This window comes from Oncorhynchus kisutch, linkage group LG22, assembly GCF_002021735.2.
Source record: "Oncorhynchus kisutch isolate 150728-3 linkage group LG22, Okis_V2, whole genome shotgun sequence".
Lineage (NCBI taxonomy): Eukaryota > Metazoa > Chordata > Actinopteri > Salmoniformes > Salmonidae > Oncorhynchus > Oncorhynchus kisutch.
Genome location: NC_034195.2, coordinates 15,654,667 through 15,672,694, shown reverse-complemented (window position 1 = coordinate 15,672,694; position 18,028 = coordinate 15,654,667). Strand labels below are relative to the sequence as shown.

Below are 18,028 nucleotides of genomic sequence, written 5' to 3'. Positions count from 1 at the left end.
CTCATCAGCCTGAACACACCATCCCCACTGTCAAACATGGTGGTGGCAGCATCATGGTTTGGGCCTGCTTTTCTTCAGCAGGGACAGGGAAGATGGTTCAAATTGATGGGAAGATGGATGGAGCCAAATACAGGACCATTCTGGAAGAAAACCTGATGGAGTCTGCAAAAGACCTGAGACTGGGACGGAGATTTGTCTTCCAACAAGACAATGATCCAAAACATAAAGCAAAATCTACAATGGAATGGTTCAAAAATAAACATATCCAGGTGTTAGAATGGCCAAGTCAAAGTCCAGACCTGAATCCAATCGAGAATCTGTGGAAAGAACTGAAAACTGCTGTTCACAAATGCTCTCCATCCAACCTCACTGAGCTCGAGCTGTTTTGCAAGGAGGAATGGGAAAAAATGTCGGTCTCTCGATGTGCAAAACTGATAGAGACATACCCCAAGCGACTTACAGCTGTAATCGCAGCAAAAGGTAGCGCTACAAAGTATTAACTTAAGGGGGCTGAATAATTTTGCACGCCCAATTTTTCAGTTTTGGATTTGTTAAAAAGGTTTGAAATATCCAATAAATGTTATTCCACTTCATGATTGTGTCCCACTTGTTGTTGATTCTTCACAAAAAAATACAGTTTTATATCTTTATTTTTGAAGCCTGAAATGTGGCAAAAGGTCGCAAAGTTCAAGGGGGCCGAATACTTTCGCAAGGCACTGTATGTATGTGTCGTGTGTGTGTTTGCTTATTTACCTGATGACATTTGATTTAAGATGCTGTATTCTCTGCTTGTATTCTACCAGGGGAAATGTCTCTGTGTCTGGTGGTGAGCAAGGGAATTTAAAATGAAAAGTTATCTTTTCTAACGCTGATGCGTATCTCGAATGGAATATGATGTTGTCTTTGTGAGGAAGTCCCTGTTGCCTTGCCAGAATAGCTGTTGTTGAACGCTTGAGTGCCTCTAGGTACTTGACAAAGAAGCCATAGTTAGTGTGCTTGCTTCAGGAAGAACATTATTGTTATCTGACATAGTCAAGCCTACTAACGTAGATAGAAACTTTGTTAAGTGACTACAATGACAGATACTTTTGGACAGATGAAGTTAGCACAGCGTTTTCTATTGAGGGCAATTACCTTTTTGTAGTTTTTGCTGTAAATGAAACAACACAGTGTTATTTCTGTACAATGTTTTTTTGTTTGCTGTTTAGAGAAGAGTAATATTCTAGAATAGAATAGTAATGAATCTGAAAGGGGTATTTTCTTCCTTTATTAACATGGCAGGATGTCAGTCTCTCTCACTCTCGCTCACACGCATGCATGCACGCACACAGAAGCCTGTACAGAGTGCTGAATGTGTGTGTCTCCTATAACCTGTGTCTTTCTTTTCCAGGTCTGGTCAAGCTGGGGATCCACTGTGTCACATGCCAGAAAGTTGCAATTAAGATTGTCAACCGAGAGAAACTCAGCGAGTCGGTACTAATGAAGGTAAGACAACAGCCCTGAATATAATCTTCTCCGTTCAGTAGGCACAACATGTAGGGATTTGGGGAGGTACTATCTGAACTTGTCCAATAAGAAATTATTGTTTTCATTTTCTTCTGCAAAAGGCTTTGATGCGGTGTGCCCAAATGAACACGATCCAAATCTACATATCTGTGTGTTGGTACTCTTGCACTCAGACCTATACAGTATTTGGTCCCAATTGGATTCTCTCTCTTTACTAGGGTTGCAAAATTATGGGAACTTCCAATAAATTCCCTGTTTTTTCCGAAATCCCGGTTGGAGTCTGCCCGGATTGAGAATGGAATAAGCAGGAAATCTGGAATTCTCCAACCCGAGTCTTGCCCTATCATTCTGTTTGGACATCTCCTAATGTCCCCCAATATCTTTCAGGTTTCCTAGCTTCCTCTATAGCCTATACACAGGTATGGAGCATATCAAATAGTAATTGGAAAAATAAGATTACTTACTACCTGCTCACAATTAGACTCTTTCTGGAGGCTTTCCCTATAATTGGCCCCTCTGCTGGTTTCAGGAAGAGGGGGATGGAAAGGGCAGGGAGTGTCGGAATGGAGAGGGTCATGACCTGACCTGATAAACTATAATTGTCTTTCCTGGGACACATAGAGAGAGAGGAGTGGCTGTAATTATTTAGAAATGAGGTTTGAGAGGGGCATGTGAGGGTTTGATTTGCAAATTTAACCCAGTCGATTTGCAAATGGAAATGCCTCCATTTGAAACTGTTGTATTAGAAAACCAGAGAGATAGAAACCAGAATCTTTGATTTTTCTGTTTAATATTTCTCCATCTCTCTCTCTCTTTCAAGCGTTTCCCGTAGATTTTGTTTTCTAGGGAAGATATAAAGGCCCCTGAAGCAACTACCATGGCTGGTCACAATTACATTGTCTATATAACAGTAGAGTAGACATGGCTGACATAATATGGTCATGGTCAAGCAGACGACACACACACGCACGCGCACGCACACACACATCTGTACACGCACATACAGTCTCTCTCTCACTCTCTCTCCTCTCTCTCTCTCAAACACACACACAAACACATACTCTTTCTCTTCTCAATTCAATTCCAAGGGCTTTATTGGCATGAGAAACATATGTTTACATTGTCAAAGCAAGTGAAATAGATAATAAACAAAAGTGAATTAAACAATACAAAATGATTAACATTATTCTCAGAAGTTTCAATGCAATAGACACATGTGATATTTCATATTATGGCTATGTACAGTGTTATAACAATGTGCAAATAGGTACAAAAGGGAAAATAAATAAACATGAATATGGGTTGTAATTTACAATAGTCATTGTTCTTCACTGGTTGCCCTTTTCAAATCTTGCTGCTGTGATGGCACACTGTGATATTTCACCCAATAGATATGGGAGTTTATCAAAATGTAATTTGTGTACTATGAGAGAAATACTGTATGTGTTTCTAATATGGTCATACATTTGGCAGGAAGTTAGGATACGCACCTCAGTTTCCACCTCATTTTGTGGGCAGTGTGCAACAGCCTGTTTTCTCTTGAGAGCCAGGTCTGCCTACAGTGGCCTCTCTCAATAGCAAGGCTCATTGAGTCTGTTACATAGTCAAAGCTTTCCTTAATTTTGGGTCACTCACAGTAGTAAGGTGTTCTGCCACTGTGTACTGTCTGTCAAGTGCTAAATAGCATTCCAGTTTGCTCTGTTTTTTGGTAAACTCTTTCCAATATGTCAAGTATCTATCTTTTTGTTTTCTCATGATTTGGTTGAGTCTAATTGTGTTGCTGTTGCTGTCCTGGGGCTCTGTGGGGTCTGTTTGTGTTTGTGAACAGAGCCCCATGACCAGTTTGCTTAGGGGACTCTTCTCTAGGTTAATCTCTCTGTAGGTGAATGGCTTTGTTATGAAATGTTTGGGAATTGCTTCCTTTAAAGTGGTTGTAGAATTTAAAAGCTCTTTTCTGGATTATGATAATTATTGGGTAACAGACAAATTCTGCTCTTCATGTATTATTTGGTGTTTTATGTTGTACACTGAGGATGCTTTTGCAGAATTCTGCATGCAGTCTCAATTTGGTGTTTGTCCCATTTTGTGAATTATTGGTTGGTGAGCAGATCACAGACCTCACAACCTTAAAGGGCAATGGGTTCTATAACTGATTCAAGCATTTTTTGCCAGATCCTAATTGAGATGTCAAATGTTATGTTTCTTTTGATGGTGTAGAAGGAGGCCCTTCTTGCCCTGTCTCAGATCGTTCACAGCTTTGTGGGAGTTAACTGTGGTGCTGATGATTAGGCTGAGGTAGGTATAGTTTTTTGTGTGCTCTAGGGCAATGGTGTCTAGATGAAATTTTTATTTGTGGTCCTGGCAACTGGACCTTTTTGGAACACCATTATTTTTGTCTTACTGAGATTTAATGTCAGGACTCAGGTCTGGCAGAATCTGTGCAGAATATATAGGTGCTGCTATAGGCCCTCCTTGGTTGGGAACAGAAGCACCAGATCATCAGCAAACAGTAGACATTTTGACTTCAGATTCTAGTAGGGTGAGGCTGGGTGTTGCATACTGTTCTAGTGCCCTCGCCAATTTGTTGATATATATACATATATGTTGAAAAGGGTGGGGCTCAAGCTGCATCCCTGTCTCACACCAAGACCCTGTGGAAAGAAATGTGTGTATTTTTGTTTGTGTACATGGATTTTATAATATCGTATGTTTTTCTTCCAACACTGCTTTCCATACATTTCTATAGCTGACCCTCATGTGAAATTTGTGTCAAAAGCATGAGAAGACCTTGTCTTTGTTTTGCTATGTTTATTTGTCAATGAGGGTGTGCAGGGTAGGGTGTGCTCTCTCTCTCTCTCTCTCTCTCTCTCTCTCTCTCTCTCTTTCTCGTCGAAGTGCATGCTGGGAGTGCATGCTGGGAGTGAGTCAAGTAGGAGTGATTGTGAGAGGGAATGGAATTTCTTTTCACTCTATCGGGTTTTGGTACGTATATATATATAAATTGATTAGTTTAGTTGTTTTAAGGGTATCTTGGGGTGGTGGTATCTTTGAGGTTGGTTTTTCGCGAGGGCACAACCAGCGGGTGGGGCTGGTTGCTATGGCCACTCGCGGAAATGAAGAGTTTGAAAAACTTGGAGTAAAGATTCCTGCTGCGGCCGGGTGTTCAGTGGAAGAATGTAGCTTGGCTGTGGGTGCTATCATTGGGTATGATAGCATCAAATCAGCCTCAAGGATGAATAAGCGCTGTAGTGATATTCTTAGATTCAATTGAAAAGGTGAATTGTTGAGAGGGGTGTTGTGTTGCGGGAGACACAGACGCCGGTATTTCCGCTTATGAATCCGGCGAAGAAAGTTATGCTTTCTAACGTGCCACCATTTGTTAGAGATGAAGTGTTAGAGCGAGAGTTATCTCGACATGGTCAAATCGTATCTACAATAAAGAAGGTTATTTTTGGATGCAAATCTCCATTGTTGAAACATGTCGTGTCTCATAGGAGACAAGTGCATATGATTTAAAAAAAAGAAGGAGATGAACTGAATTTAGCGTTTAGTTTTAAGATTGAAGGATTTGATTATGTCTTCTGTGCATCTACTGAATCAATGAAATGTTTTGGATGTGGAAGAGAGGGGCATTTGGTGCGTAGTTGTCCAGAGAAGGAGCGCGCTGAGCCTGGTAGTAGCTTTAGTGCGGGTGCAATTAACGCACCACCGCGAAGGGATGAAAATACTACGGGTGCAGGGGAAGAGAGAAGGTGGGCAGAAGTGGTTGGAAAAGTAGGAGAGGAAGGCAGTGTGAATAAGGGGGCAATTGTGGTAGATCAGAACAAAGAGGGAGGGGAAACAGTAGGTGAGATTGCGACTGCCGTCGCTGAGGTGGTGCTGGAAAATGAAATTGGAAGTCAAGAGGAGATTGAAATAACGGAAAAGGAAGCGGATGTTTTCAAAATACAGAGGAGTAAAAGGAAGAATTTAAGGGGTGGTGAAGGGTCTAATTCTAAGAGAAAGGTAGAGATTGATAAAGCAGTTGAAGGTGAACAAGTTGTAGAGATGGTGGAGTATTCTTCTGGGGAGGATAGCGAGAGTGAGTCATCTGACGCGTCACAACAATATAGTGAGATAAATGGGGTGGAAGGGAGGTATGGGATCGAGAGGATACGTCAATTTCTGAAGTTGACAAAAGGGAAGAAATATATGCAGGATTACAATGTAACTGATTTTTTGCCCTGAACGTGAATTGTTTATTGAATCAGCAAAGTTTCTGATGTCAAAAATTACAGGGGGAAGTTTGAAAAGCCCTGAAATTGCTAGACTCAAGAAAGTGGTCACGAGAGTGATAAGTGATGTAAATTCTAAAGAAAATGAAAGAGTTCAGTTGCAGTTTTAACTCTGTAAAGAGATGTGGTGGCTGTATCTTCCTCTGTATATTTTTTTTATCCATGAGCAGTTTTAAGATCTCTTCTTTAAACGTAAATGGGGCAAGAGATGTTAAAAAAAGAGCCATGGTGTATGAGTTAATTAGGGGAAAGGGAAGTGACCAAATATTTCTACAAGAAATGCATAGTAATTTGGAAAATGAAGTTATGTGGCAACAGGAGTGGGGGGGACAGTGGTGTATAGTCATAAAAATTCAAAAAGTGGGGGTGTGGTTATCTTGTTCTCAAAAGGGTTTTTGCCTTTGTCATATGAGGTTGAAGAGGTAGTTGAGGGGAGGTTATTAAAAGTTAGAGCAAGGTATGAAAACATCACTATGTGTCTGATAAATGTATATGCCCCAGTGGTGAAAGTTGAGAGGGTATGTTTTTTAGAGACATTATCAAATACCATTGAGAAATGTAACAAAGAAGATGATTTGTTTATTGCTGGGGATTTTAACTGCACAGTTAGCGATTTAGATAGAAATCACCAAGAACCTCATATAGCCTCAAGGATGTTTTTAAAACGCCTTATTGTAACAAATGAACTGTGTGATAGTCAACATGGAGGATCAAGGCAGTACACCTGGGCGCATGTGAGAGAGAACATCATCTCTATGGCCAGGCTAGTGTCATGCGTAGGTGTAATAGGTGGCAGGGAAGTCAGGCGCAGGAGAGTCAAATGGAGTGTAAAATGGAGTCTTATAATAAAGTCCACGGAGTATGCTCCATAACACTCTATGTACATAAACACAAAACATGGGTACGAGGACCCGACGCGCACCTATACAACAATCACACTACACTGACAATAAAACAATCTCTGACAAAGACATGAGGGGAAACAGAGGGTTAAATACACAACAGGTAATGAATGGGATTGAAAACAGGTGTGTGGGAAGACAAGACAAAACCAATGGAAAATGAAAAAAGGATCAATGATGGCTAGAAGACCGGTGACGTCGAACGCCGAGCACCGCCCGAACAAGGAGAGGCAACGACTTCGGCAGAAGTCGTGACAGTTAGATAGGTTTTATGTTTTTGAGCATCAATCTCAGGTCTGTAAATCAAGTGTGATAACTCCAGTGGGATTTTCTGATCATTGTTTAATAACAGAGGTGGTGTTCATTAACGATGTAAAACCCAAAAGCGCATACTGGCATTTTAATATAACTTTATTGAGTGATGCTCACTTCAGGAACTGTTTCAGTTTTTTTGGGGAGAGGTGGAGGTCTCAAAAAGCCAGTTTTGTATCCCTTCAACAATGGTGGGATATAGGGAAAATCCAGATTCAACAATTTTGTAATCAATACACGAGGAATGTCACCAAGGATATCACCAGATCAATGAAAGCCCTAGAGATTGAAATAGTGGAACTCATGACGTTGGTTGAGACCACAGGAGATCGAGGCCATACTCAGGCCCTCAAGAGGAGAAAAGCTGCATTGGCAGACCTGCTGGGTATCAGAGCACAGGGGGCACTGGTGAGAAGTAAGTTTCAGGGAATATCTGAAATGGATGCCTCATCCAAATTTTTCTTTGGTTTAGAGAAAAAGAATGGACAAAGAAAAAGTATTCATTGTCTCAAATCAGCTGTTGGACAAGAGCTCACTAGCCCTAGTGAAATTAGAAAGAGGGCAGTAGAGTTCTATGCTGAGCTCTACAAGTGTGAGTACAAAGAGGACAAAACAGTGACACAGCAGTTCTTTGATGGGCTCCCAAAGGTGGCTGCAGAAGCTCAGGTTGAGCTTGAGTAACCATTGTCTTTGCAGGATTTATGCACTGCATTAAAAAGCATGGAAAATGGAAGGGCACCAGGCATTGATGGGCTTCCCATTGACTTTTTTAAGTATTTTTGGGCTATGTTGGGAGAGGATTGGTTAGAAGTAGCTAATGATAGTTTAACCGGAGGGTTGCTACCAATAAGCTGCAGAAGGGCTGTCCTCACCCTACTGCCCAAAAAGGGTGACCCGAGGGAGGTGAAGAACTGGAGGCCGGTGGCTTTATTGTGCACTGATTATAAGATATTGTCAAAGGCTTTGTCCAACAGGCTGAGGGAGGTGATGGGGCAAATCATACATATGGATCAGTCCTACTGTGTTCCTGGCAGGCAGATAGGGGATAACATTTCTCTGATTCGTGATTTTTTGGACGTCTCTAGGGCTATTGGGTTGGATGCTGGTCTAATTTCAATTGATCAGGAAAAGACATTTGACCGAGTTGAACATCAATATTTATGGCACACGTTTGAGGCGTTTGGGTTCAGCTCTAGTTTTATTGCCATGATAAAGGTGATATATGGTGACAGTGAAAGTGTATTGAAAGTTAACGGTGGTTTGAGTGCTCCTTTTAAAGTGTGTAGAGGTATTAAGCAGGGATGTTCTATGTCAGGGATGTTATATGCCATTGCTATAGAGCCACTACTAAATAGCATTAGAAGTCGCATTGCAGGGGTGTGCCTTTCAGAGGATATTCCTCCTATTCGTCTCTCAGCCTATGCTGATGATGTAGTTGTGCTAGTGAAAAATTAAGCGGAGGTGGATAGCTTGAGACTAATGGTTGATCGTTTTAGGGGAATATCCTCTGCAAAGGTAAATTGGGAAAAGAGTTTTGCTTTACACAATGGTCTGGAGGGATCATGGCTTTGCCAGGGGGGCTAGAATGGTGTAAGGGAGGTTTTAAGTATCTTGGAGTGTACCTAGGAGATGAGGGGACTATGGAAAAAAATTGGAGTGGGGTGGTTGAAATGGTGGAAGGGAGGATGAGGAGATGGCGTTGGTTATTATCTCGTATGTCATATAGGATTCAATTATAGTTAACAATGTGATTGCCTCTGCACTGTGGCATCGGTTGTCAGTTTTAGAACCACCATCTGGCCTTTTGGCTAAGATACAGGCAATTATTGTGGATTTCTTTTGGGATAAATATCACTGGGTTCCACAAAGTGTTTTGTATTTGTCAAAAGAGGAGGGGGGACAAGGTCTTGTACATCTTGCTAGTAGGGCTGCTGCTTTCCGGTTTCAGTTTATTCAAAGGTTGCTTTATGGACCGGAAAATGTGGTGTGGAGAGGGGTGGCAGGTCTTATATTACAGCGGGTTGGAGGATTAGGTTTAAAGAAGGCTTTATTTCTGGTTGATAGTAGCCAGATTTCTAGGGAGGGAGTACCTCCGTTTTACAGAGGCCTTCTCAGAGTGTGGAGCATAATGAAGGTGTCCAGACGAACTTCAGCGGAGTCAGTGCATTGGCTGTTGGAGGAACCTCTGGTGTATGGGGCAAGACTGGATTGTACAACTGCAGCTGTTCCACATTTCTCCAAGATTCTGGTGAAGGGGAAGATCATCACCTTAAGACAGTTAATGGCAATGGCTGGGCACGCCTTAATGGATGGAAGACGGGTGGCAGAACATTTGGGGATGAGGTCGGAAAGGATTGTCGGACAAATGCTGGGGAGCTGCAGGAGGGCTCTGTCAGCGGAAGAATGGGGTATGCTTAGTAGCCACAAGAAGAAGGTACAAGATGAAGACGTCTCATTTCCAAGACTAGGGATTACACCGAATATCCCAGAGTCAGAAAGAAAGGCGTTATTGCTGGATTTGAGAGGGTTGGAGGAGGTGGGTTTGGATGAGGTGAATGGGAAGGACTTGTATGTCAAGGTGTTGAATAAAGATAAATTGAAAAGTAGAAAAGACACTCCATGGAGGGTAAAATTGGGCATTGATGACAAGGTAAAGCCAGCATGGAGAGCACTGTACAAGCCACCGTTACAAAAGGGTACTGGTGATATGCAATGGAGGGTTTTACTACATGGCATCATTGCAGTTAATGGTTTGTATCTGTTATTAACTCAGATGTTAGAGATGGATGTCCTTTTTGTAATATAAGAGAAACCATTTTTCACTGTTTTATGGAGTGTGAGAGGATAAAACCTCTATTTGAAATGCTGGAATCTTTGTTTAAAGCTGTAGGGGAGTTTTTCAATAACACTGTTTTTATTTTGGGGTTTCAATATAGTAAACAACAGAAAAGAAAATGTCAAATGTTAAATTTTATTTTGGGACAAGCTAAGATTTTTTTTTTGGAGTAGGAAACATAAGATAGAAACGGGATATGGGCAGGATGTAAGATGTAAGATGTGTTTTTAAAGGATTAGTGAAAGCAAGAATAAAAGTAGATTTTGAGTTCTTTTCAGCTGTAAAAGATCTCCTATTATTTGAGGAGAAGTGGGCCTACGAAGGAGCGCTTTGTTTTGTAGAGGAGGGGAAATTATTTTTTGCTGATGAAATAAGTTGAATGTATATGTTATGTATTTATTTTTGTTTAGGAATTACATTTGTTGTTTCATTTCTGAAAAGGCAGTGTGTCATTATTTATGTTAACACTTGAGTAAAAAATAAAGGTTTTATAAAAACTCAACTCTCTCTCTCTCTCTCTCTCTCTCTCTCTCTCTCTCTCTCTCTGTCTCTGTCACATCAGCTCCTACTGAACTTTGAGTCTGCCAGTCCCTCTCGCCAGCTCCAAATGTCACCTTTTAATATTCTAATGTACTCCTGTCCCTGAGGTGCGATTAGAACAGAATGTGACACTCCTGACCAGGTGTGTGTTACAACCTCCAGCGCCTCTAGGCCCCATCACACACCTTCCACCCATCCCCAGGGTCCTTCCTATGATTTCATAAGACTCTATGATTGGTCTTAGGGGTCTGGAGGTTTTGCTGACATAAGGAAATTAAGACTTAAGGGGAAAATGAAGGACAAAGGGGAAGTTAGGAAGACATTTCACTGTCAAGGCTGTAAATGATTGAAAAGGTGGACATTTCACTGTAAGTGCAAGTAAAGGATTCTCCTTACACGAGGAAACATTTATGTAGGGTATTCACAACACATCACAACAATACCTTTCTGTGGAAAGTGTGCATTGCTGAAACTAAAATGACAGTCACTGTTTTACCCCATGGATAGTTTAATTGGTGTTTCCCTTTTTTTTATGTAATATTTTTTAAAAGTATTTTTTGGTTATTCAGACAGGATATAAAGGAGAGACAGATGAGGGAAGAAAGGCAGATGAGAAATTGTCAACCTAGACCAGGAAGAGAATCCTGGTCTCTGGCACGGGGATAACATGTGGACTAGAGTCAGGCAGGGAACCTTCCTACCGCATCTCTGTACTGTATATAGATGGAGAGAAGAATGAAAGGCCTATTGTAATTGCTTCTGTGTATGACTTGGTGTAAGTGAGAGTCTCTTAGTCATGTTGAATGACTGTGAGTAATTAAAGTACTGACTCACCACATATATAAATTGGAGAATGGATAGTTTGCTTGACTGACTGTGTGTGTCAGTGCTCTGGAGTGTGTAAGTGGGGTTTGCTCTGTGGCTAAGCAGATAAGGTCAATGTGAGATAGAGATGGGGAGTGAGTGGCATGTGTGTGTGTGTGTGTGTGTGTGTGTGTGTGTGTGTGTGTGTGTGTGTGTGTGTGTGTGTGTGTGTGTGTGTGTGTGTGTGTGTGTGTGTGTGTGTGTGTGTGTGTGTGTGTGTGTGTGTGTGTGTGTGTGTGTGTGTGTGTGTGTGTGAGCGAGCATACTTAAGTCCAAGTGTGTGCTCGCTTTCTTTTGTCCGGAGACGCCAGTTAACATTTGTGAAACTCGTCCAGCCTCTCTCTGTCTCCGATGCTGAGCTGAGAGGCCAGGGGGGTAAAGAAGGAAAGGAGAAGGTTGCAGGGAGAATCCTGCTGAAAATAGATTACACAGACACTTTGGTAGTGACACCATATCTGTGTATGCGTGCGTAGAGAAGAGTTTTAAACTTTGAACCGAGACAGATCTTTTGCTCTGAACCAGTACACTGAAAACAATCTCTCTCTCTCTCTCTCTCTCTCTCTCTCTCTCTCTCTCTAAAGTCCTCTGATGGGAAAAGAAAGGTTGTTCCTATCTCTCTCTCCTTCTCTCTTTCTCTTTCCCCCCCATGTCCCTTTGCTCTTCAGCTTCTCATGACCTATGAGATATGAACTATGTTGTGTGTGTTTGTGGGTATGGGTATGTGTTTGAACACCAGGCCTTTATTGTGAGAGTGAGAAGGCTCGATCTCCAGTGATCTCCCTCTGAGTTTGGACTCCGATCACTTGTCTACCCTTTATGGTAGATATGTATGTCATCTGTTCTGACTAATTAAAATATTGAAGTTGTAAAGACATGCACTAGTAATTGACTAGCTAAATACTGCAATCAAATTAAAACAATCAAGTAAAATTGTTAATACTACTCAATTAATTTAGTGACTTAGATGATTATATGTTTTGCAGTGTATCTCCCCAACAGACTCTACTGTTCTATCGTTGGTGTGGGGTCAAGCATGGGAATGACATTACTTAGCCATTAAGGCTAGATTGTTCTTCAAGTTTCATAGCAGGGTTAAATATTAATCACAGTGGTTATAGAGGGTGCAACAGGTCAGAGCCTCAGGAGTAAATGTCATTTGGCTTTAACCCCCTAGAGTCGATAGGCACACCAGTGTGTCAATCTAATTAACACGAAGAAAAATAATCCCCATCATAATCTGTCAATTTAAAATAGAGATATCTGGGTTTTTGCATTGGATTTATCTCAATCCACCGCATCCGCCAGGGTTGCACTTCCACATCTGTGGTGAAAGGTGGCAGAAGCTAGAACGATGTTTGTCAGACCATGAGACTTCCCGAAAATCTGTCTACTCACGTAAACGTCTGTAGCGTCCAAACATTTTGACCTACAAACTTTTATGACCACTCTATGGAAAGGGAGACGTCGGTACCTGCGATGTGCCAACTTCTGTTTGGTAGTGTTTTAACTGCTTGGGATACAAATGAATGGGACCCCGCTATGGAAAGGGGAGATTCTCACGAACACGATGGTCCATTTTGCTGTACATCCCCCACAAGTGTCACAGAACTTGTCTGAATTTAACCGATACTGGTTGAAAAAAAATGAATGGAAGTATGAACTTTTTGGGGGTAACCAAAAAAGTGTTAAACAAATCAAAATATATGTTCTTTTTGAGATTCTTCAAATAGCCACCCTTTGCCTTTATGGCAGCTTTGCAGACTCTTGGCATTCTCTCAACCAGCTTCACCTAGAATGCTTTTCCAACAGTCTTGAAGGAGTTCCCACATATGCTGAGCACTTGTTTGCTTATTTTCCTTCACTCTGCGGTCCCACTCATCCCAAACCATCTCAATTTGGTTGAGGTTGGGGGACTGTCGGAGGCCAGGTGATCTGATGCAGCACTCCATCACTCTCCTTCTTGTTAAAATAGCCCCTGCACAGCCTGGAGGTGTTTTGGGTCATTGTCCTCTTGAAAAACAAATGATAGTTACACTAAGCCCAAACCAGATGGGATGGCGTATCACTGCAGAATGCTGTGGTAGCCATGCTGGTTAAGTGTGCCTTGATTTCTAAATAAATCACAGACAGTGTCACCAGCAAAGCACCCCCACACCATTACACCTCCTCCTCCATGTTTCAAGGTGGGAAATACACATGCGGAGATCATCCGTTCACCCACACCGCGTCTCACAAAGACACGGCAGTTGGAACCAAAAATCTCCAATTTGGACTCCAGACCAAAGACACATTTCCGCTGGTCTAATGTCCATCAGTCTCCTCTGAGATGTGTCTGTTACTTGAACCCTATGAAGCATTTATTTGGGCTCCAATTTCTGGGGCTGAACTTATCCTCTGCTGCAGAACTAACTCTGGGTCTTCCATTCCTGTGGCAGTCCTCATGAGAGCCAGTTTCATCATAGCGCTTGGATGGTTTGTGCGACTGCACTTGAAGAAACTTTCAAAGTTCTTGAAGTTTTCCATATTGACTGACTTTCTTGTCCTAAAGTATTGATGGACTGTCGTTTCTCTTTTCTTTTTTGAGCTGTTCTTGCCATAATATGGACTTGGTCTTTTACCAAGTCTTCTGTAAGAAGGCACACCTGCTAATTGAAATGCATTCCAGGTGACTATCTCATGAAGCTGGTTGAGAGGATGCCAAGAGTATGCAAAACTGTCATCAAGGCAAAGGGTGGCTATTTGAAGAATCTCAAATATGAAATATATTTTGAATTGTTTAATTAACTCATTTTTGGTTACTACATGATTGTGTTATTTCATAGTTTTGATATCTTCACTATTATTATACAATTTAGAAAACAGTAAAACAAAACAAAAAAACTTGAATGAGTAGGTGTTCTAAAACCTTTGACCGGTAGTGTATATATTTTCAGTTTTCTATATCTCCTAGATATAGGACAGACACTTCAACATATTTTTTCTTATGATCCATAGTATGACTATCTTAAAACAATTCCAAATAGCAACCCCCCCCTCCCCCAATGTCTTACTGTCTCTCTCTCTCACTGTTTATTTTGTTGAGTCTTTTGGTCTGTTTGTTCTTGTGGAGCAGGAAATTTGAATGGGTGATTACTAATGTCAGTCATATTATTGCAGAATGAGAAAGGGAGAGGAGAAAGAATGAAAATAGGCAGAGAGTGAAAGGGAGAGCGGGAGGGGAGAGAGAGACAGAACAGGAGGTAGAGAGAGTAAAGAGACAGAGAGAGAGAGAGAGAGAGAGAGAGCGGTAAAAGAGATGGAAAGACAGAAAGAGAGAGAGTGAGAGAGAGAGGCAGTCTGCAGAGACTGATATAATTGCCCCCAGAAGCAAATAATTGAAGGAGCTGAAGAGCTCCACATGCGAGATTGGAACATGAAGCATACCCTCATACACCATAACACACAAGTGCACATGCACCCACAGACACATGCCAGTGTGTACCCGCTCACACACGTATGAGCATGTGTATACTGAAGATAATTAAGTTATGAGGGGTGGATGTGCTTGTATCTACACCTGGAATTGTGTGTGTATGTTTGGCACCTTGAAAGTGGTACAGTATGTGTTACAGATGGTGTGTGTGGAGATGGAGCAGATATCTGTATGTATGTATGTATGTATGTATGTATGTATGTGTGTGTGTGTGTGTGTGTGTGTGTGTGTGTGTGTGTGTGTGTGTGTGTGTGTGTGTGTGTGTGTGTGTGTGTGTGTGTGTGTGTGTGTGTGTGTGTGTGTATGAGAGAGAGAATGAGAGAGAGATATATAACAGAAAAAACAGATAGTAAAAAGTGAAGGATGCATTGCAAAGCTTGAATATAAAAGCAGAGAGAATAGACATTGTATTGTGGGGGAGAGGGAGCACAATGCCATGGCTTTAGATGAATCACTGAGGGGAAATCTAGTTTTCCAGACCACACAATGACAGACCAACATCTTCCCTCTTCTCCATCCCTCCCTTCCTCTTCTCCTAAATATTATAGATTGGCCATTCTCTCCCGCCATCACTGGGGAAGGGGGATACAAAAGAGGGCCAGTTGTTTGTGTGTGTGTTTGTATCTGCACATGCGCGTTTGTGTGTGTGATTATATGTGTGTGTGTGTGTGTGTGTGTGTGTGTGTGTGTGTGTGTGTGTGTGTGTGTGTGTGTGTGTGTGTGTGTGTGTGTGTGTGTGTGTGTGTGTGTGTGTGTGTGAGACACACAGTGATATAAATGGGCCTCATATGTTTCCAGTCTGAGCGTTGATCCATGGAGCTTTGTACGGAGCTCAGAAAAGAAGCCAGGGCTTAGGACACAGTTTGATCCTAACAGAGAACATAGCTCTCTCCCTCTGTCTCCCGTCCTCTCTCGCTCTCGTAGTTTATTTTACTCCACACGTTACCTTCCTGTCCCTCTCTGTCTTTCTTTTTCTCCTCTTTTTTGTCTTTCCGTTTCCTTCCTTTTCTCTCTCCTCCGTTCTTCTTTCTCTCCCCTCCCTACCTGCTTCACTTTGTCTTTCTCCTCTTTTCTCTCTTTTTTCCCCCTTTCTCCTGTTCTCTCTCTATCACTTTCCCTCTTCTCTGGATTTGTCTCTCTGTCTGATAATTCATTGCACTCCATCTATTGCATTGGATTTCTTCAAAGGTACTTTTTGGTTTCCGTATTATATTTACACATCGCTTTTTTACCCTCCCGAAACGTTTCATTTGTGCTGTTTCCATATGATCTAATTGAGAAATGTTCCCAAAACATTTAAAGGGTAGGTAGCATAAACCTAACATGGATATCACCATCCAAGCTATCCTGGTTAACTCCTAACGTATAACTTTATAACGTATACCTTTTTTTACTTCACATTCTATTCTTAATGAGCACCAATCTGGTTTTTGACCTGGACATAGCGCTGTGCTATATTGTTTTGACCATAAAAATAATTGTGCTGTCTTATTTTTTTACCTGTCGAAAACATTTGATATGGTTGACCATGTTTTACTTGTTCAAAGTTTGTCTGAAATAGACCGTGATCAGGCATCTTGCAACTGGTTCAAGAACTATCTAACGGACAGGACACAATGTGTGCTTACTGACGGTATCAAATCTAGTTTCCTTAAAATTACAAAGGTATGCCGAAGAGGGCGATTTTAGGCCATGTTCCCTTCACTTTATATAAATTATATTGGTATATCTGTTAAAACCTGTAACATTCATCTCTATGCAGATTATACAGTTATTTGTATTTACGTATATTTATTACGGATCCCCATTAGCTGCTGCCAAAGCAGGGGGTCCAGCAAAATTAAGGCAGTTTATACAATTTTGTATAAACAATACATTACCAGATTTCACAACACACTGTGTGCCCTCAGGCCCCTACTCCACCACTACCACAAATCTACATTTTTTTTTTTACCTTTATTTAACCAGGCAAGTCAGTTAAGAACAAATTCTTATTTTCAATAACGGCCTAGGAACAGTGGGTTAACTGCCTGTTCAGGGGCAGAACGACAGATTTGTACCTTGTCGGCTTGGGGGTTTGAACTTGCAACCTCCCGGTTACTAGTCCAACGCTCTAACCACTAGGCTACCCTGCCACAATCCTTGTGTATGTATAGTGCATATGTTATCGTGCGTGTGTGCATGTGCGTGTGATTGTGTGTGTGTGTGTGTATGCCTGTGTCTGGGCCAATGTTTGTGTTGCTTCACAGTCCCCACTGTTCCATAAGGTGTTTTTTAAATCTGTTTTTTTTTATCTAATTTTACTTGATGTGGAACAGAGTTCCATATAGTCATGGCTCAATGTAGTACTGTGTGCCTCCCATAGTCTGATCTGGACTTGGGGACTGTGAAGAGACCTCTTGTGGCATGTCTTGTGGGGTATGCATGGGTGTCCGAGCTGTGGTGCCAGTAGTTTAGACAGCTTGGTGCATTCAACATGTCAATAACTATCATAAATAAAAGTAGTGATGAAGTCAATCTCTCCTCCACTTTCAGCCAGGAGAGATGACATGCATATGATTAATATTAGCTCTCTGTGTACATCCAAGGCCCAGCCGTGCTGCCCTGTTCTTAGCCAATTGCAATTTTCCAAAGTCCTTTTTTGTGGCACCTGACCACACGACTGAACAGTAGTCAAGGTGCAACAAAACTAGGGCCTGTAGGACCTGCCTTGTTGTTAAGAAGGCAGAGCATCTCTTTATTATAGACAGACTTCTCTCCCTCTTAGCGACTACTAAATCAATAAGTTTTGACCATGACAGTTTGGTCATGGTCAAAACATATGACAGTAACACAATCCACTCCAAGTGGTTTAGTCATCTCAACTTGCTCAATTTCCACACTATTTATTACAATATTTAGTTGAGTGTTTTGTTCCAAATACAATGCTTTTAGTTTTCGAAATATTTAGGGCTAAATTATTCCTTACTACCCACTCTGAAACTAACTGCAGCTCTTTGTTGAGTGTTGCAGTCATTTCAGCCGCTGTAGTAGCTGACGTGTATAGTGTTGAGTCATCCGCATACATAGAAACTCTGGCTTTACTCAAAGTCAGTGGCATGTCATTAGTAAAAAAAATAAAAAGCAAGGTGCCTAAACAGCTACCCCAGGGAATTCCTGATTCTAACTCGATTATATTTGATAGGCTTCCGTTAAAGAACACCCTCCGTGTTCTGTTAGAAAAGTAACTGTTTATCCACATTATAGCAGGGGGTGTAAAGCCATAACGCATACCTTTTTCCAGGAGTAGACTATGATCAATAATGTCAAAAGCTGCACACAA

The 18,028-nt window shown here is 41.5% G+C and overlaps 1 protein-coding gene across 1 annotated transcript in view; it reads left to right on the top strand.

The window, feature by feature from the left end:
• Nucleotides 1-1,274: 1,274 nt before the first annotated feature.
• The window catches only part of brsk2a (BR serine/threonine kinase 2a), a 223,244-nt gene continuing 206,490 nt past the window's right edge, over nt 1,275-18,028 (top strand). The window contains exons 1-2 of the mRNA XM_031802186.1: nt 1,275-1,284; nt 1,391-1,485. Coding sequence (XP_031658046.1) covers nt 1,275-1,284; nt 1,391-1,485 — 105 coding nt within the window. The remainder of the gene's footprint in view (nt 1,285-1,390; nt 1,486-18,028) is intronic.